The sequence below is a fragment of the Anolis sagrei genome, chromosome 8 (assembly GCF_037176765.1).
Source record: "Anolis sagrei isolate rAnoSag1 chromosome 8, rAnoSag1.mat, whole genome shotgun sequence".
NCBI classification, from domain to species: domain Eukaryota; kingdom Metazoa; phylum Chordata; class Lepidosauria; order Squamata; family Dactyloidae; genus Anolis; species Anolis sagrei.
The window spans coordinates 32,404,680-32,425,205 of NC_090028.1; the positions used below are offsets into that span (position 1 = coordinate 32,404,680).

The following is a 20,526-nucleotide window of genomic DNA, read 5'->3' on the forward strand; positions in this document are numbered from 1 at the left end:
CAAAATGTTGCAATGCAGGACTTATTTCAATATACATTATTCCAAAAGTAAATATTCCTTAAATGACATTCTATACATTCCTTAGTTTTGTATCACCCAACAACCCCCCCCCCCCCCATTCCCCCCACCCCCCTGGAACAGCAATTCTAAATCATGTCATTGCATCAATTTAACCATGTGGAAAGCCTGGTTCAAAATGCTGTATCTGTTGTCTCCGTCTATTTTGTCAGTTAACACAGATCATTTCCTAAACCAGTCTTGTTCTATTTGTTTATTTATATACTTGTTTTTCCTTTGATTGATAAAATCTTTAATTATATATTTTGATAGATGGGTCCACCAGGTTTCCAAATCCCATTTTGTATCGTCTCTCCATCCCCCAGCTATCATGGCCTGTATTGCGGCTGTCATATATTTTAGGATTTCTGTCCAATTATTGTTATCTTTCTTTACCTTTATGGTGAGGGACATGAACCCGGCTTTATCCCACATTAATTCTTTCCCTATTATTTCTTCCATTACCGTCCATATTTTACTATAATAGTTCTGAATTTTTCTGGGTCTGTTATTTTGTAAGCTTAGCTGCAAGATCTTTTTTTCAAGGGGCCGGGCTTAGTACAGCGAGTTAAACTGTCAGCTGTAAAAACCTTACCAATCAAAAGGTTGGCAGTTCAAGCCCAGGTTGGGGTGGGCTCCTGTTGTCAGCCCCAGCTTCTGCTCACCTAGCAGATCAAAAACATCAATGTGAGTAGATTAATAAGCACTGCTTTAAGTGGGGGGATTTTAAAAGGAGCACATAAAGACATGCCGGTGTCTCGATCGGGAGGACATCTATGGACAACAAAGCTCCTCTGTATGGAAGATGAAACGACAGCACTTCCTCGTGGTAGGAGTCGAGCACAGCCTCCAGATGCCAGAAATGGGAAAGCTGTTACCTCTGTTTATGTACTGTGTGCCCTTGTTAATTGCATAACAGCATTGAATGTTTGCTTTATATGTGTTCTGTAATCTGCCCTGATTCCCCTCAGGGAGATAGAGCAGAATGTCAATAAAATATATTATTATTATTATTATTATTATTAAAGTAACTGGTGGTTTTCAGATCAGTGGACACCATGTTAGCGTAGGAAAGGGCTACCTTAAAGGATTATAACACTTTCTGTTAAAGTTTTTCTCTCTCTTGCTCTCCGTGTTTATGTATCTATCTTTTCTATTTATCTAATTATTTTGTGGTGTGGCTTGTGTTTTAGGTGCAATCTCGGACCCTGGAAGTAGAAATAGATCAGAATTTTTCTACACCTTAAATGGCTCTTCCATTGATTCCCAACCCCAGACAAAATCAAAAAACACATGGTATATTGATGAAGGTAAATGAGACTGTATTTCAATATAGGCATAACATCTGTGAAGAAATTCTGTGTTCAAATCCTTTGGATGCATTGATGTTCCTACAATTGAAAAGTCTGACCTTTTAGTAGGATGATGGTTTCCATATATACTGCTGCTAAAATTGCTTCTAAAAGGTGCTGCTTGAGACGAGGCTTGTATTATCCTGCCTGAGCTGTTATTCATGTGATGCTAGCCATGTAGTTATTCCCCACAATAGAATTGTTTTGCTGCCTCTTTCAAACAGCTGAACTCAATGCCATATTACATGCTGCTTTAAAAATTGTCTTCTGTTTCAGCAGCAGTTTGTCATTGTGGCGGAGGGAGGGAGGGAGAGATGGATGTCCAAAGCCCCCTTGGCCTCAAGGAACTAGTTTGCTGGTTCCTTGGATGCCAGCCAATGTTGAACGGATAACTCAGGGCATTTGACTTAGCATATCTTGCACAGTAATTGAGTGGAGGAGTCCTGAGGCGAAATTCTGTGGAAGTTTGAACCCACTGTTCCTATTAGACCAGCTAGACTGCAGACACAGGATGTAAGGTGCTTATAAATAGCAACTTACAACTGCAGAAGCGTCTGAGTTCATCCACTGAGCTTTGACTCATGGTTTATTTATGAAACTTCAGGTAATAACTTGGTGACTTTATCAGCTGAAGCACTGACAGGGCCTTCTTTTCATAGAATGTTGAAATCTAACAAATGGCGATTAGAGGGAACAAACATTATTTGCAGCTAAATCCTGGCTTGCGGATGTCTTTATTTTAGAGCAGTGATGTTCAGTATTTCTAAAACTAAATATAGTTCTAGCTCACCATATTTTTTTTAACATACTGGTTCTGGAGACGTGTCAGGTTTTAAGCCTTCTCTTTATTGGTAATTTTGAGAACTCTTGGGGGTTAAAGAGATGCTTGTAATCTGTTCAGTGCATTCTTATCCTTTGCATAAAAGGCCCATAGTGTATTGTCAAAGACTTTCATGACCGGAATCACTGGGTTGTTGTTGGGTTTTCGGGCTGTATGGCCATGTTATAGAAGCATTCTCTCCTGATGTTTCGCCTGCATCTATGGCCGGCATTCTCAGAGGTTGTGAGGTCTGAGTGCATTAATGCATACATCAGTGCAAAAATAGTATCTCCCAGTCTTGGATTGTGACTGGTGAGTAGTCTGCTGAGTCTATATTCTAAACTACTGATAAAAAAATACTTAAAACATCTGAATATGAGTTCCATGTTGGGTGGCCTACTAGGCCCTTTCAATTGCACAATTGTAGTGCTGTTTTCACTTCAGCTACTATGGCAACATGCAGTGAAAATTTGGGATTTGCATTGTAGGGAAGGGTTTATTAGAAAGTCTCGTGCCTCACTAAACTACAAAACAAAAGATTCCTTAGGAAGAAACCATGGCAGTCAAAAGTAGAATATAGTGCTGCAAGTGTGAAAGAGCCCACTGTATTGCTCTCCACATTTTCTATCATTTTAAAACTCTTTTCACCCAGCTTGCCTGCTGAACAGCCCATCTACTACATCAAGCCTTCACTTGACATAGAGGATTCTGGAGAATGTTGTAGACCAGAGTTCACGGAGGGGATTGACTGAGTCTATCTAGAGCTGCCAGGAAAGTGTTTCTTAATCTAGGGTCAGGACCCCTGAAGGGTTGCGAGGGGCTTTCAGAGGGTTCACCATATTTCTGATGATCTTAGGAACTCTTTTGGCAGAGAAGGCTGAAGATCTCTCTGCCTATCCTTCTGTTCCTTTTTGGAAACAGAAAGTGAATTCCCCCACCAAAAGCCCTCCTCCTGCTGCAGTTAGCTGACCTCTCAGCTGGCCTCTCAGCCAAGGGGAGGCTGTTTCTGATACTCCAAGTGGGGAGGGGAGAGCAGGCATGCTCCCCTCTAAAACACTGTCAATTCCTTCCAAATCCCTCCAGTATTTTCTGTGTGTCATGGGGGTTCTGTGTGGGAAGTTTGGCTTAATTTTATCATTGGTGGGGTTCAGAATGCTCTTTGATTTTAGGTGAACTGTAAATCCCAGTAACTACAACTCCCAAATGTCAAGGTCTGTTTCCCCCAAAATCCACCAGTCTTCGCATTTGAGCATATTGAGTATTCGTGCCAAGTTTGATCCAGATCTATTATTGTTTGAGTCCACAGTGCTCTTTGGGTGTAAGTGAACTACAACTCCAGAACTCAAGCTCAATACCCACTAAACCCTTCCAATATTTTCTAATGGTTATGGGAGTTCTGTGTGCAGAGTTTGATTCAATCCCTTTTTTGGTGGAGTTCAGAATGCCCTTTGATTGCAGGTAAATTATAAATCCCAGCAACTTCAACTCCCAAATGGCAAAATCAAATCCCCCCAAAGCCCATCAGTATTCAAATTTGGACATATCAGGTTTTCGTGCCAATAGTAAATTAATAAATAAATCTGGTCCAGTGAATGAAAATACATCCTGCATATCAGATATTTACATTACAATTCATACTTACTTATTTACTACAGCTGCAGCAACTACAACTCCCAAATGTCAAGGTCTATTTTCCCCCAAACTCCACCAGTGTTCACATCTGAACATATTGAGTATTTGTGCCAAGTTTAGTCCAGATCCAGTTCACAGTGCTCTCTTGGTGTAGGTGAACTACAACTCGAAAATCCAAGGTCAAGATCAAAGCTTTCCAGTCTTTTCTGTTGGTCATGGGAGTTCTGTGTGCCAAGTTTGGTTCAATTCCATTGTTGGTGGAGTTCAGAATGCTCTTTGATTGTAGGCTAACTATAAATCTCAGCAACTACAACTCCCAAATGACAAAATCCCCCCCCCACCCCACCAGTATGCAAATTTGGGTGTATTTGATATTTGTGCCAAATTTGGTCCAGTGAATGAAAATACGTTCTGCGTATCTAATATTTACATTATTATTCATAAGAGTAGCTAAGTTATAGTTATAAAATAGCAACTAAAATAATTTTATACTTGAGGAATTGTATTAAGAGGTTGCAGCATTGGGAAGGTTGAAAACCACTGTGCTAAGAGTAGTAATAATAATAACAACTTTATATACCGCTCCATATCCCCGAGGGGACTCAGAGCGGTTCCCAGGTAACATCACAAAACATACAAAGTAAAAACAACAAAACCATAAGATTAACAAAACAAAATATAAGCATAAAAACACACATATATTAAAAGTAATCCTGCCTATTCAAGGCAATCTAAAAATGTTAAAGGCCGGGCCAAGATTTGTGCAAGCCCAAAAATTCTAGGGGGCCTGGGAATTAAGTGCAATGCTTTGGCAGGCAACAATAATATTAGGTACTGGTCTGTGGCTGTTCATTCCGGGGCTGATTAGAGTAAATGATCTGGGGAATTGGTAGGAAGAATAAGGCCGTATTCTCAATACTCCCAAGCCATACATATTCCTCTTGATATTTGGATTTGTCAGGTGCAGATATTTGAACAGTCAGATTCTTTTATCTGTGATCATGATCTTTTACTTGAGGAACATCAACATTTGGAACACAGTTTGACAACTCACTGCTGCAATTTCAGTTACATGCTTGTGTTTCTTTTAAACATTGGTTTTAATTATTTGTTATTTTATGGGCAACGTTGGTGGATATTTTGTGATCTCTATCCTTCCCCATAGTTCACTCATTTTAATCAGAATATAGATATAGGGTAAGCACATTATTTAGAGCACTATCTTATGTGTGTTTACCTGAAAATAGATTTCGTTGTGTCCAATGGGGCTTACTCAACATTAAAGTGCGTATACGCTTGCAGCCTTAGTTCTTTGATCATAAAGAAGAATGCCTGTCCTTTATTAACTGCTTGTGCTTTGTTCTTTCTGATCCAGTGCCAATATCCTTTTTAAGTAGGTCATTCTTTCATAATAGAATTGCTTCAGGAGAGAAATTCCATGCATATTTTGCTACTTTTGTGTGGAAAGCACAAAACATTAGCTCAAGTACTAATAAGTATTACGGGATTCTTCTCGTTTTCTTATTTGTTCTGTGTTGTTTATTTTATTGCTACAGTTGCCGAAGACTCTGCAAAATCACTCAATGACTCCTCTCCAGGGTTCGGACATTCTTCACCACCTCTCCAGACTCCCCCAACAAATACCTTATCGGCTGAAAACAGATTTCATTCCCTGCCTTTCAGCCTTACAAAAATGTCCAGCAGCAACAACGCTATTGGGCACAGCCCTCTTTCGTTATCAGTTCAATCGGTCATTGGTGAGGGGACCGTGGGCCCAACCCAGGAGAGCCCACCATCAATGGTAGCACCTATTAATATGCATGGGCTAGAAGCCGGTTCCTTGGCAGAAGTGAAGGAGAACCCGCCTTTCTACGGGGTAATCCGTTGGATTGGGCAGCCTCCGGGGGTCAACGAAGTGTTAGCGGGACTTGAACTGGTAATTACTGTTCATTTCAAAGATGTGTATTACTCTGCATCTCCTCAAGACAGGTTTGTTGTGACTTGAAATAAGAGGTCAAGTTACCACTTCCTTTCCTTGTCAGAGCCAAATACTAGTTGTCCTGAGGGGGGGGGGGGGGGGGGAGAGTCAAAATGTCAGACTGCATCTCCTCTTGCTTTGACATACCTTTTCCCACTGGAAATAGTAGTTTAGCAATACCTTATCTGAAAGGATGACTAAATAAATAACATGAAAGACTTGCAAGTAGGTTCTGCATGCGTATCTGTCTGAAAACCTGATATATCCTCTTTGTTTATGAGACCTGAACCTGAAATGTTCTGTTTGGCGAGATAGATGGATTTTAAGATTGCAGTCTTAGGTGTACTGTGTATACTTGGGGTTAGGACTTTACCATGTTGAACTTGGTAACACTCAGATTCTGGGGAAAGATGCATAGAATTGTGAAATTGTGCAACTGCTCTGGTGGCCTCAAAACCACCAGAAAGTCTTCGCAGTGATGCAAACTGGATCCCGCTTGCTGCTGTTGAACTAGATATACTACATTGTGCTTTGGCTAGTCTTCCTCCAATATGTTTAGACGTCTATTTGGAAATAGGTAAAGCAGATTTTAAAATGTTGAACATGAGTCAGGACTCTGGAATATTCTGCATTACAATCTTGCTGGGCTTTGAAGGTTTTCTGACATCCAGGATCCTCCTTGTAAGAGTTGCCCGGTACTTAATAAACCCGTTTTTCTTTCTGTTATTCAGATATTTTCTGATAATATTTCCATTGCTCAAAAAGTATGAATATACTGTTGAATCCTGATATTGCTCAGCCTTCATTTACCACAATTGTCCTTAGGCAGAAAGTCTTTTAATGTCTGTATGACCGGAGAATGCTCACAACATTGCAGCCAGCCCTTTGCAGAAGCATTGCTGCATATGTCACGTGAACTTCCAAGACATTAGTCTAATTGTATTGTCGAAGGCTTTCATGGTCGGAATCACTGGGCTGTGGTAGGTTTTTTCGGGCTATAGGGCCATGTTCTAAAGGCATTCTCTCCTGACTTTTCGCCTGCATCTATGGCAAGCATCCTCAGAGGTAGTGAGGTCTGTTGAAATTAGGAAAAAGAGTTTATATATCTGTGGAACGACCAGAGTGGGACAAAGGACTCTTGTCTGCTGGAGCTAGGTGTGAATGTTGCAACTGACCACCTTGCTTAGCATTTGATGGCCTGGCAATTTGATGGCCCTGGGGCAATCCTTTGTTGAGAGGTGATTAGATGTCCCAGATTGTTTCCTCTCTGTTGTTTTGCTGTTGTAATTTTAGAGTAATTTTTTTAATACTGGTAGCCAGATTTTGTTCATTTTCATGGTTTCCTCCTTTCTGTTGAAATTGTCCACATGCTTGTGGATTTCAATGGCTTCTCTGTGTAGTCTGACATGGTGGTTGTAAGAGTGGTCCAGCATTTCTGTGTTCTCAAATAATATGCTGTGTCCAGGTTGGTTCATCAGGTGCTCTGCTATGGCTGACTTCTCTGGTTGAAGTAGTCTGCAGTGCCTTTCATGTTCCTTGATTCGTGTTTGGGCAATGCTGCGTTTGGTGGTCCCTCTGTAGACTTCTTGTCCACAGCTGCAAGGTATACGGTAGACTCCTGCAGAAGTGAGAGGATCCCTCTTGTCATTTGCTGAACGTAGCATTTGATGGATTTTCTTGGTGGGTCTGTAGATAGTTTGTATGTTGTGTTTCCTCATCAGCTTCCCTATGCGGTCAGTGGTTCTCTTGATGTATGTCTTGTTTGTATTAGTTGCTCATTTAGAAAGACAGGTCCTTCTGTTTTGACTTTTTCCAGGAAGAAGAATGTGCAGGTTGTACAGATGGGACATTTAAAGGAACCCGGTACTTTACGTGCGCACCCAAGAAGGCCCTGTTTGTTAAATTGAAGAGCTGCAGGCCAGATTCCAGATTTGCTTCATTGCAGCCTGTATCCAACCAAATTGAACGCTGCAACTCCTTAGGTACTGTCTTAGACTCATCGTAGTTTCTGTATGCTCTTAATAAAATTGCAATGGGTCATGAATAAATTGAAAGCAGTTCCTATGCAGTTTATTTGTCAAATGCATATAGTATATCTATGTGAAGCCGCTGGGAGAGATCATTTGGAGTTTTGGAGTTCAATGTCATCTGTCTGCAGATAACATACAACTCTATCACTGCTTTCCACCTACTGCTAAGGAGGCTGTTCAGGTCCTGAACCTGTGCTTGGCAGCTGTGATGGTCTGGATGAGGGAGAACAAATTGAAATTGAATTCAGACAAGACAGAGGTACTCCTGGTCAGTCGTAAGGCTGAACAGGGTATAGGGTTACAGCCTGTGTTGGATGGGGTATCACTCTCCCTGAAGACGTAAGTTTGCAGCTTGGGAATTCTCTTGGATTCATCGCTGAGCCTGGAACCCCAGATTTCAGCAGTGGCCAGGGGCTGCCATGGTCAGATTTGACCATGGTAGTCCATACTTTTGTTACATCTCAAATAGACTATTGCAATGCACTCTACATGGGGTTGCCTTTGAGGACAGTTCAGAAGTTTTAGTGGATGGCAGCCAGGTTTCTAACAGGAGCAGGATACAGGGAGCACACAACTCCCTTGCTATGCCGGCTCTACCGGCTGCCAGCTTGCTACCAAGCACAATTCAAAGTTCTGGCTTTAGCCTGTAAAGCCCTAAGGGGTTCTTGCCCAGCTTACCTGTCCAAATTTATCTCCCTTTATGAACCATCCCAGAGGCAAGGCTCTTCTCTCGATCCCACCTCCCTCTCAAGTGTGACTGGTGGGAAGGAGAGACAAGACCTTCTCGGTGGTGGCCCCTTGGCTGTGGAACTCCCTTCCCAAGAAAATTAGATCAGAACCCTCCCTCCTGACCTTCAGGAAGAAAGTTAAATCCTGGTTGTGGGACCAAGCGTTTTCACAGTGATTCCTAGTGCAACAATTGAAGTTTTAGTGCAATAACGAACAATACAAATGACAACTGGAATGAATCCTGGTATATGTTTTTTAGATTGCATGATTTTAAGTAATTGTTTAATTGATTTGTTTTTAACTATGTGATTTTAAATTATATGTTGTTTTGTTTTTGTATGTATTCAAGGCATTGAATTGTGCCTTTGTTGTAATCCGCCCTGAGTCCCCTCCAGGGTGAAAAGGGCAGGATATAAATGAGGCAAATCAATCAATATATAATGTAATATTAATGTACTATTTCACAGCAGAGATTCAAATAGTCATGGTTAATATCTTAAAAGGATTTTTTAGAAAGCTGGTTAAAATTATTAGTGATAAATTCATGAAAATATTGGCCATCTGTTTTACCAAAACAGCTTGTTTATGGATTTTAAATAAGACTATAATGGAAATGGTGCTTACAGTGCCACCCAACGTGTTAAAATTGCTTTTATTTTTACTATTTGTGTGTGTGTAGAGAAATGTGAACTCTGAGCAACTTATGCTTATTGACACAAGCTTTGCTTTTGAATTTCTCATAGCCATACAACATTTGGATCAGTAATGAAGTTCCCACACTGATATATGCCCCCTAAATTCTTTCTTTCTTTCTTTCTACTATTATTGATAAGCTTTTGGAGGTTATCTAAGTGAAGTGGTTGAAGAAAACACCCCTCCAAAAATGGAAAAAGAAGGCTTGGAAACAATGATTGGAAAGAAGAAAGGAATTCAGGGCCATTACAACTCCTGCTACTTAGATTCCACTTTATTCTGGTAAGGATTTGGAGCCTTGTTTTGAATTTCAGCTTGAGGGGGAAATGACCTAAGTGTACAATAACAGGAATAATATAGTTTTTAAAAGCCACTTTCCACTAGCAATGGAAAGCAAGTCTATGTTATAGTCCAGCTATATTCCTGGTTGCTACTTGTTTATTGACTTAAACCCCCCCCCCCCTTATTATTATTATTTTTTGGCTGTTTTTCCTGATTGAAATTAACGTCTTTGCTCTTTCAGCCTGTTTGCCTTTAGCTCTGTTTTGGACACTGTCTTGCTTAGACCGAAAGAGAAAAATGATGTAGAATATTATAGCGAAACTCAAGCGCTTCTGCGGACAGAAATAGTCAATCCTCTCAGAATGTAAGTATAACCATATATATGTTTTGAATGATCTTCTATGTTTCCTGCTAGCAGTTATTACCTTGCAGTGTGCCTCTAGGTGTAGCTGTTTTAGCAGCTTCAGGTGAGTATTGTTGCACACAGGGATATTATAAAGAGTAAGAATTGTAACCTGAATTATAAAACACAATTCAGTATCCGCTACAGAGCACAGAGTTGCTTGAAATCAGAAAATATTAACAGTCCTATTGCTATGCTTGGTTGATTTGCCTTGATAGGCAGGCACATTTCCCAGCAGGCTTTTGGGATTGGCCCAACTTACCTATCCGAACGTATCTCGGCCTATCAGCCCACCAGGACCCTAAGATCTTCTGGGGGGGGGGGCTGCTCTCTATCCCGCCTGCTTCACAGGTGCGGCTGGCGGGGACGAGAGACAGGGCCTTTTCTGTGGTGGCCCCGCGGCTTTGGAACGCCCTTCCCATGGAGGTAAGATCAGCCCCCTCATTGATGGTATTCCGGAAAAGACTAAAAACCTGGATGTTCGAGCAGGCGTTCGGTTAACCCAGTGCAATAAGTGTAATGATTGAAGGACTGGCAATTTGGACGACGAAACTGGATCACGTTTTTAGTCAAGAGATGTATTGGATTGTTTATTGATATATGTATTGTGGATTATGTTTTTATGCTTTTTAAACTGTATACTGTTGTTTGTTATAAGTTGTTGTAAACCGCGTTGAGTCGCTGGCTAGGCTGAGAAACGGCGGTATACAAGTATAGCAAATAAATAAATAAAATAAATAAATTGGCATTTGCCCCATACTGCTTTCTTGATTTAGATCCGCAAGAAATTGTGTTCCTAAAGTTGGAGTCGGGACAGTTTCTTTTGGGATGGAAGCGAAAAGACACCCTGTTTCATTTCTCAATAGAGGACTTGGAAGATCATTGCATACTTTGAGCCTATTAATGTATTAATGACTATATTTTATTTGTGCCTAGTTTGGGGACCTGACAGTGCCAGGGTTCTTTGAAAAAGGCATTAATCCTAATAATATTGACTAAGGCCTTTAAAAAAATACACTGTTTTCTTATATTAACAGGTCAAAAGGTTCAAGACTGCTACTTCTACCAGATTTTTATGGACAAGAATTATTTATTTATTTAGTTAGTTAGTTAGTTGTGCCCTGCTCCATCTCCCCCAGGGGGACTCAGGGCAGCTTACATGAGGCCACGCCCATCAGTACAACAAACACAATATTACACAAAAACATAACAAAACCAGAAAATAAAATACATAAAATGCAAATTCAGTATAATAGACGACACAGCAATATAAAATCCGACATTAAAACCCAAAGGAATTTCACTGAAGGGGGGGGGGCAAATTCAAAGATAATTTTTTAAAAAACACTGGGAGATATGGCAATATAAAATTGTCGGGAAGGGGGATCCGGGAATGAGGAAGGATTTAATTGAACGAACCATAAAATAAAGTGCTTCTGAGGTCATTTATGCACATTTGTTTACAAATAGTAGTTATAGTAGTTATTTTGCCTGCCAGGTGGTCTATCTCTGCATGGGCTTGAAGTCTGCATTCCCTGAATTCCCGGTGTCTCCCTTTATCTCTCTCCAGTCTGCTCATTTTTATGTTCTAGATACGGATATGTGTGTGCAACAAAAATCATGAAGTTGAGGAAAATCTTGGAGAAAGTTGAAGCAGCATCAGGATTTACCTCTGAAGAGAAAGGTAATGTGAACTCTCTGCTGTTGACCATGAGAAGAAAAGGAAGGGGAGAAGGGCATTACTTTAGAAATATAAATTCTGGAAGGCCGGGACTGTGGCGCAGCTGGCTGGGAGTCAGCTGCATTAAGATTACTACTGACCAAAAGGTCATGAGTTCGAAGCCAGCCCGGGTCGGAGTGAGCTTCTGACCAATTTGTGTAGCTTGTTGTCGACCTTTGCAACCTGAAAGACAGTTGCATCTTTCAAGTAGGAAATTTAGGTACCGCTTATGCGGGGAGGCTAATTTAACTAAATTTACCACACCATAAAAATCTTCAGCAAGGATGCAAAGAATGAGGAAGTACTTCATCAGTGTCACAAATGGATGGTGAAGCGACAGCTCCTCTGGTGGCCAGAAGCCCCTCATGAAAAGGTGGAATGTTAAATAGCCTCTGTGTGTCTGTCTATATGTTGTGTGTCTATGGCATTGAATGTTTGCCATGTATATGTACATTGTAATCCGCCCTGTGTTCCCTGCAGGGTGAGAAGGGTGGAATATAAATACTGTAAATAAATAAATGAATAAGGCCGATACTGAAATGGAATGATGTAGGTCTTGTTTTGAATATATTAGTGGCCGCAATAGACAATTCTTTGCTTGGTGAAGAATGAAATACCACAGTTGCAAGGGTTGGTCATGCTAACCAAATTTATGTTCTCCTCGAAGCGATTATAGAATACAAATAGATAGATAAAGGTTTTCCCTGACATTAAGTCCAGTCTTGTCCGACTCTGGGGGTTGGTGCTCATCTCCATTTCTAAGCTGAAGAGCCGGTGTTGTTCATAGACATCTCCAAGGTCATGTGGCCGGCATGACTGCATGGAGCGCTGTTACCTATTGATCTACTCACATTTCCATGTTTTCAAATTGCTAGGTTGGCAGAAGCTGGGGCTAACAGCGGGAGCTCACCCCACTCCTTGGATTCATACCTGTGACATTTCAGTCAGCTCAGCAGTTTAACCCACTGTGCCACGGGGGGCTCCAAATAATAGGCTTGAGCAAAAACATTGGGGCTGCTTTCATGGCATTGCCTTGGATTTTCATTTAATTCCTTCCCCCATAAGAGTATATAACTCATCTATATATAGAGTATACTATCCGTCCCCTGCCACGAACTACAACTCCAAAACCAAAGGACACTGCCCACCAAATCCTTCCAGTATTTTCTGTTGGTCATGGGAGAACTGTGTGCCAAGTTTGGTTCAATTCCATTGTTGGTGGAGTTCAAAATGTTATTTGATTGTAGGTGAACTATAAATCCCAGCAACTACAACTCCCAAATGACAAAATCAATTTTTTGAGTGAAGGACATACATTGGGTTGTTAGGTGTCTTGTGTCCAAATTCGTCCAATGGTTTTTGAGTTCTGTTAATCCCACAAACAAACATTACATTTTTATTTATATAGATATAACAGTATATAACTATCCACTGCAGATAGGAAAGGCACAAAATATTTCACTTGTTTCTGCTTGGATACTCTAACACTACTTTTTTCACAGATCCAGAAGAATTTTTGAACATTTTGTTTCATCACATTTTGAGAGTAGAACCACTGTTAAAAATAAGGTAAATTCTCCCCTTTTCTTCCAGTATATACTTTTCCAGTTTGTGGTTTATGGAGATATTTGGGTAACATAGTAAAACTCAGTTAATGTAACTTTCTGGCATTCCAGTTATAGCTGCCTTTTTGTGTTGTTTTGGATTTGGCTTTCTCTTACTTTCTAATCTCTTCTGTGGAGATGTTTCTTTCCTTGGCTTCCAGAAAAAGTGTTAATTATGGTTTAGCAATAAGTATTAACTGTTGTTAGACAGTGACTTTCCTAAAATTGAGTAGCTAAAAGTATGCAAATCGAAACTGCTACCCTATATACTTGAGTATAAGCCGAGGCACTTAATTTACTACAAAAAACTGGAAATACGTATTGACTCGAGTATAAACAGAGGGTGGGAAATGCAGCAGCTACTGGTCAATTTCAAAATAAAAATAGATATTAATAAAATTACATTAATTGGGGCATCAGTAGGTTAAATATTTTTGAATATTTACAAAAAACTGTAAGGTAAGCTTGTCCAACTCTGATTAAACCATTATTCTAACAACCTGCAATGTAAATGTGCTTAGGTATCCTTCCAATAATAATAGAGTAAAATAATAAATGTAATAAAAATAATAATAGAGGAAAATAATAAAAATGTAATAATAATAATAATAATAAAGTAAAATAATAAATATTATAATAACAATGTTCATGTTTTTACTGATTTTGTTATGTTTTTATAACTCGATTGTTTTTATTATATTGAATTTGTATTTTATGGTCTTGGCACCAACTGTAAATTGCCCCGAGTCGCCTGCGGGCTGAGAAGGACGGTATATGGAATGGAACAACGGAATGGAACAACGGAAAATGATATTGGATTGTGGTTTAACGATGAGACGACGCGAATGACTTTTTGTATTTTTGTATTATTGATATTGATATTGTTGATGTTGTTGATGACGATGTTTTTTTGATACTGCTAGTTTGATTTTAGATTGTGTCTTGTAATATGCACCCTATCCTCTCTATGTTGTACACCGCTGTGAGTCGCCCCCGGGCTGAGAACAGTGGTATATAAGCACAGTAAGTAAATAAATAAATAAATAAATAAATAATAAAATATAAATATAGTAAGTAAGTAAATAAATAACAATAATAGAGTAAAACAAGAAATGTAATAAAATGATAGAGTAAAATAATGTAAATATAATAATAGTAATAAATAGAGTAAAATAATAAATGTAACAACAACAACAAGAGTTAAATAATAAATAACCTTGACTCGAGTATCAGCCGAGGGGGGCCTTTTCAGCCTTAAAAATGAGCCGAAAAACTCGGCTTATACTTTAGTATATATGGTAATTTCTTGTGTTCCTGAAAATATTGTTATGTATAAAGTAAGAGGTTGTCTGATCATCCAACAGCCTTGTACAGTCAAATGTAGCAAGCATTGTCAATTGTTTGTAAATATGAAAGATGGTTAAAAATGTAGCATTTTGAAAAAGTTTATTTAATTGCTTTGCAGCCTTCCTAGATGTTTCCCCACAAATATTTGGTTTAGAAACATACAACTGTAACCACTGCAATGATAGTTCAGTATTCTCTTTTGAGAAGTATTAATTCTAATAATATTGACTATGGCCTTTAAAAAAATTCACTGTCTTCTTAGATCAGCAGGTCAAAAGGTTCAAGACTGCTACTTCTACCAGATTTTTATGGACAAGAATGACAAAGTTGGTGTGCCTACAATACAGCAGTTACTGGAATGGTCATTCATCAACAGCAACTTGAAATTTGCCGAGGTTTGGTGCATATTTTTGTTTTCACGGCTTTTGCCAGTTGTGATTCAACAGCATATTGTGATTCACGCCCCAAGGCAGGTCTAAATTGCTTACTAAGAAAATTCCTGAACTGCTCTTCCCAGAACGACCTAAAAATCAACTACATGAGATCTGAAGTTCTGGTTTTATTTATTTATTTATTTATTTTATTTACAACTTTTATATGCCACCCTTCTCACCCCGAAGGGGACTCAGAGCGGCTTACAAGATATATAAACATACAATATATTATATTATTATCATAGTACAATATCAATATCTTAATCTCATTACCGGCATATCTTGTACATCTACGATGCATAAGGGTCTTTGAACCATAATAAAATGTTGTTGAACAGCGTATTAAGTGGAATGTTGATGAAACTACAAATGAGTTTGCAATTTGTCTGAAACCCAAGCGCAATTTCTTATTGCCTTTTGCTAGGCACCCTCATGTCTCATCATTCAGATGCCTCGGTTCGGGAAAGACTTCAAAATGTTCAACAAAATCTTTCCTTCCTTGGAATTAAATATCACAGATCTGTTAGAAGACAGTGAGTACAAAATATTATTTGCAATGATGTGGCAGGATTATCCCATGGTGTTGTTGGACTGCTATGCATAAAAAGCCATTACCCAAAGAAGAATTAAGTGCAAGAATAGATGTGCTGTGAAATATGAGAATGATGTTTCAGTACGTATTTGGAAGGAGAAATATGATATGAAACTCATTAAATATTAGAAGAACTATATAGTTGGTTGATTAAGGAGAGACTTCAGGCATGACCCAATCATCACCATGACACCTTTCCCCTTTACTTTCTCTGCAAAGATCAATGTGACATGTATAAAAACAAATCTGAATCTATTTTTTCTGACTGTGTTCCACTTCTATCTAATCCCACCTTCAGTGAACTCAGAACTCGTATGGATTTGCCAAAATGTCCCATTTCACACGTTTTATGGAGATTCAAATTTGTATTTTTGGTTATTATGCACACTCTTGATACATGGGCATGTCTCCTCTTACAAAATACAGCTCCTCGGCAGTGCCGCATATGTGGAGGACTTGCAATGTATGAATGCCGAGAGTGCTATGAAGACACTGAAATTTCTGCAGGCAAGATCAAGCAGTTTTGTAAAACTTGCAATACCCAAGTAAGTTCCCAGTCATCTTGCTGGAATGGCGATAATAATAATAATAATAATAATAATAATAATAATAATAATCTTTATTTGTACACCGCCACCATCTCCCCGATGGGGACTCGGGGCGGCTTACATGAGGCCTCAATGATGTCGAGACTACTTCTAGTTCAATGGCAGATGCTGTCTTATGGGGTGGATTGTGAAAAAAAAATTGCATGCCTGCAAAAGACAGAAGGGTTTGTCTAACCTTACCAAAAGCATATTCTAAAACTTTTCATCAATTTCTAGGTTCATCTTCATCCCCGGAGACAGAGTCATAAATTTAACACGGTATCTCTTCCAAAAGATCTTCCAGACTGGGACTGGAGACATGGCTGCATCCCTTGCCAGAAGATGGAGTTGTTTGCTGTCCTTTGTATAGAGACAAGCCACTATGTGGCTTTCGTTAAATATGGCAAAGGGGACTCGGCCTGGCTTTTCTTTGATAGCATGGCTGACCGGGATGGTATGTATTGTCATGCACTATTTCTCCTTTTTTTTTTTTTGTATTTTCCTAATGCATTGAAATGCCTTAAATACTAGGATAGCATTTAAATTGGATTATCCTTTCCAGTTAGTAGAAAATAGCTGAGTAGAGTGTGGTATGTACAAAAATTTAAGTACTGTATATACTCGAGTATAAGCAGACCCGAATATAGGCCGAGGCACCTAATTTTACCACAAAAACTGGGAAAACGTATTGATTTGAGTACAGGTCAAGGGTTGGAAATGCAACAACTACTGGTAAATTTCAAAATAAAAATAGATACCAATGAAATTACATTAATCAGTAGATTAAATGTTTTTGAATATTATTGTATCTCGAAGAAAAACTCTGTAAATGGAAAAGTAGGGTCAACAAAAACAATAAACTAAAAGTAAACTAGCTCTGTAAACAAACAAGTAAACTCTGTAAACAATAAAAAAGTAAACTAGCTCTGTAAGTGGAAAAGTAGGGTCAACAAAAACAATATGGTATCAATAACTATTATTATTATTATTATTATTATTTTACCATCTATCAGCTGCAAAATGCCACCCTACTGGGATCTTCATGCATTATTCGCTGATACATCACACAGTCCTAGACACTTGGGAAGTGTCCGGCGTGTGATCCAATACAACAACCAGTGTAGTGGTCTTGTTTGCTGCATACTAATTTAGTTGTGTTTCAAATAATAATAATAAAAATGTGCACTTCAAAGCCTTTTATGCCCAGATACAATTTTTTAAAATTCAATAACTTGTGAAATATTGCTAGGGAGTGACGAATTCTTCCTTCTGGGTTAATGTTTCCTCTGCCTTCTCTTCCTCCCTTTCCAAAAAGGAGGCCAGAATGGCTTTAACATCCCTCAAGTGACTCCTTGCCCAGAAGTTGGCGAGTACCTCAAAATGTCTGTCGAGGAGCTGCATTCGTTGGACTCGAGGAGAATTCAAGGCTGTGCACGGAGACTGCTTTGCGATGCTTACATGTGCATGTATCAGAGCCCCACGATGAGCCTTTACAAGTGAAAAACGGCAGACTGGGAGTGAAGCTTCCCGGGGACTTGACTGCAAAACTCAGCAAGGTTCAGGCAGGCTGTCGGCTCCTTTGCGTTTGCATCTGTTGCCGGCAATGGATGCTTCAGAGGGGTGGCAAGCAAAGGTCAATAATGAAAGAAGCAGATTATTTTAGAGAAGGTAAAATAACAACAACAACAACCCCTCCAATGTGGCATTCTGTTGCTAAAATACTTAATGAGCATTTTGCACTCTAGGAAGTGTGTGTGTGCGTGTGTGCGTTTTAATAAAAAAAACCTAAAGGAAGCATTGTTTAGGCTGCATTTCAGATGCATTCTGTACAAGGAATGAGGTTTTGCCTGTGTCCAGTGGCCACATTGAATATTCTGCATAGACTTCATCCAAGGAACCACAAATCTAGGATGGGAAGGGTTGTGTTAAGAGTCAATAGGTCGGTGTAGCTGATTCTCCAGCACTGTATATGTTATACAGTTAAGACAATGGGTCTTCTGAATCTTGCTCTTGAAGGTCTTTTTTTTTGTTTGCTTCTTTTGACCCAGTATTTTGGGCCTCCATTTTTGCAGGATTGAATTGTACGGATTTGATTAAAGGAATATTTAGGTCCTCCAATGTGATTCTATGGCTGGCTTCCAGCAGAAGTTGTCCATAAAGTCATGCTGGAGGACTTAGACATTTGGAAGGGGAGGCGCTATTTCTTCATTGAGGTTTTTTACTTCCATGGAAATATGTGCCCCTAACTCCAGTGGATGTGGAGGCCCCACTGTATGTCATGAAAGGAACAAAGCCTCTCCAGTGTGTTGCATGGGTGTGTAAACACGCTATGGTAGAGTCTCGCTCATCCGACCTTCGCTTATCCGACATTCCGTCTTATCTGACGTTCTTATCCGACGCCCCTCCTTTTCCTCCAGCATTTCCCTTTCAATTCAAGGAGTGCTCCCCAACTCTCTCTCCATTCCCAATAAGTGAAAAGGGTATGACGAGGAGGAGGAGGGAGGAAAAGAGGAAAAGAGGCAGGACCAGAAGTGGAAGCGTCCTCCCTCCTTCCTTCTGTGATTTCCACACTAGTCTTCCATATCCGGGTACTTCCTGCTGGGTCGCTCTAGCCCCGAGGCGTTGCCTTGCTTTAACCCTTTGAGTCCCTGTTAGTATTCTAGGTATCTAGCGCCACGTTGGACGGGTAACAGTAGGAGACTCCATATTATCCAACATTTTCATTTATCCGAAGTTCTGCTGGCCCATTTATGTTGGATAAGTGAGACTCTACTGTATCTGATTACTTTGCTGTCTTCCCATAGACCAGTAGTTCTCAATCTGGGATCCCCAGATGTTTTTGGCCTATAACTCACAGAAATCCCAGCCAGTTTACCAGCTGTTATGATTTCTGGGAGTTGAAGGCTAAAAACATCTGGGGACCCCAGGTTGAGAGCCACTGCCATAGACCAAGAAAGTTCAGTGTCCTCTTTATAGTTAATGGTCCCCTTCAGCAAACAGTGCGGTGTCAGCTGATAAAACATTTTTGCTCTTGAAGGATGTCTGTTTGGAACAAGAAGCAGTTCATTGTACTGCACCATCCATGCAAATTGTTCAAAGCTTATTCCATGAACTGGATACAGCTTGCAGGATTGAGCAAATTGTGCAAATAACTCATTTTGATACAACATGGATGTGCCCTTGTGATGCTCTTCCAGAAAGCAATCTGTGATTGCTTACAAAATAATACCAACGTTATGTCTTTAATGAAGGAGGGTTTTTTTTCATCCTTTATTTTTCTCCCATCTCTTTGGAAATTCATTAGCAGATTTTCTGCTTGCCTTTTTGCACCATCCTGTTAGGTTGTTTTCCCCATGAAGCTGCCTGGTTGCTTAGAAGTTCTGACTTGAATGTAGTTCTACTATTTATGTGAACCAAAAGGCCGTTTTGTGGCTTGCAGAGGTGTTTAGAAGGAAAAGGAGGTGACAAGGTTCCTTCGCTTTAACAGAGAGGGTTAAGGTCTCGTTTTGTATGCTGTTACATAAGTGTATGTATGGGTGTGCATGCATGTGTGTACAGTGGGGCAATGATTTCATGAAAAATGGCTATCATGCCCCATATTCTTAAATTGGGGCAATTTGTGCATTGATGCTTCAGCATGTTTTGATTCATGTCGCCACCATTTCATAGGAGGTGTCAATTGGCAGTCGGTGAAAGTCATGGATCTGGAACCCACACAGAATCAAATCCCATAATGGATGTATGTCCTTAGTATATATCCACTGCAAAATAATGTCATTGCTAGAGTTTTCTTGAGCACTCAAAAAGTAATTGATCAAGTCTGTAGCACCTATCCACGAGTTCATCTACGTATTGAAACAACCATGGTGTGAAAACGTTTTAAAAAATCCATCTTGATTTTGCCGCATGCCAATTAATTACTATGCTGATGTATAAGCATACCCTGCTGTAGCCTCCCACCATTTCACAGATCTTCAGGCTCTCGTTGAACTTGTTCACCAGTTTTGTGTAAGGGACATTGTTTCATTATATCATCATATATAATGGAACTTGAGCATTCACAGATTTTGGTATCCATGGAGGGTTCTGGAAACCAACTCCAGCAGGTACCAAAAGCTTTGGGTTAGCTTGCAGTTCCCCAAGATCTGTTGGGATTGCAACTCCCAGAATCCCTCAGCCGCCTAGTTACATTGGAAGGCATCTTGAGAAGGCTGGTATAGGCACGGCATCTTGTGTTTATTTCCCCTACTCATATCGGGCTTTCAG

The 20,526-nt window shown here is 39.7% G+C and overlaps 1 protein-coding gene across 3 annotated transcripts in view; it reads left to right on the forward strand.

Annotated features, from left to right (window-relative positions):
* CYLD (CYLD lysine 63 deubiquitinase) overlaps positions 1 to 18,054 on the forward strand; it is a 36,039-nt gene extending 17,985 nt beyond the window's left edge. For all 3 annotated transcript variants that reach the window (XM_060787820.2, XM_060787822.2, XM_060787821.2), the window contains exons 6-17: positions 1,251 to 1,367; positions 5,418 to 5,797; positions 7,656 to 7,821; positions 9,432 to 9,573; positions 9,815 to 9,937; positions 11,569 to 11,660; positions 13,199 to 13,265; positions 14,910 to 15,042; positions 15,506 to 15,614; positions 16,100 to 16,218; positions 16,498 to 16,714; positions 17,576 to 18,054. In XM_060787820.2, coding sequence (XP_060643803.2) covers positions 1,251 to 1,367; positions 5,418 to 5,797; positions 7,656 to 7,821; positions 9,432 to 9,573; positions 9,815 to 9,937; positions 11,569 to 11,660; positions 13,199 to 13,265; positions 14,910 to 15,042; positions 15,506 to 15,614; positions 16,100 to 16,218; positions 16,498 to 16,714; positions 17,576 to 17,760 — 1,850 coding nt within the window. In that variant the 3' untranslated portion in view covers positions 17,761 to 18,054. The remainder of the gene's footprint in view (positions 1 to 1,250; positions 1,368 to 5,417; positions 5,798 to 7,655; positions 7,822 to 9,431; positions 9,574 to 9,814; positions 9,938 to 11,568; positions 11,661 to 13,198; positions 13,266 to 14,909; positions 15,043 to 15,505; positions 15,615 to 16,099; positions 16,219 to 16,497; positions 16,715 to 17,575) is intronic.
* Positions 18,055 to 20,526: the final 2,472 nt, after the last annotated feature.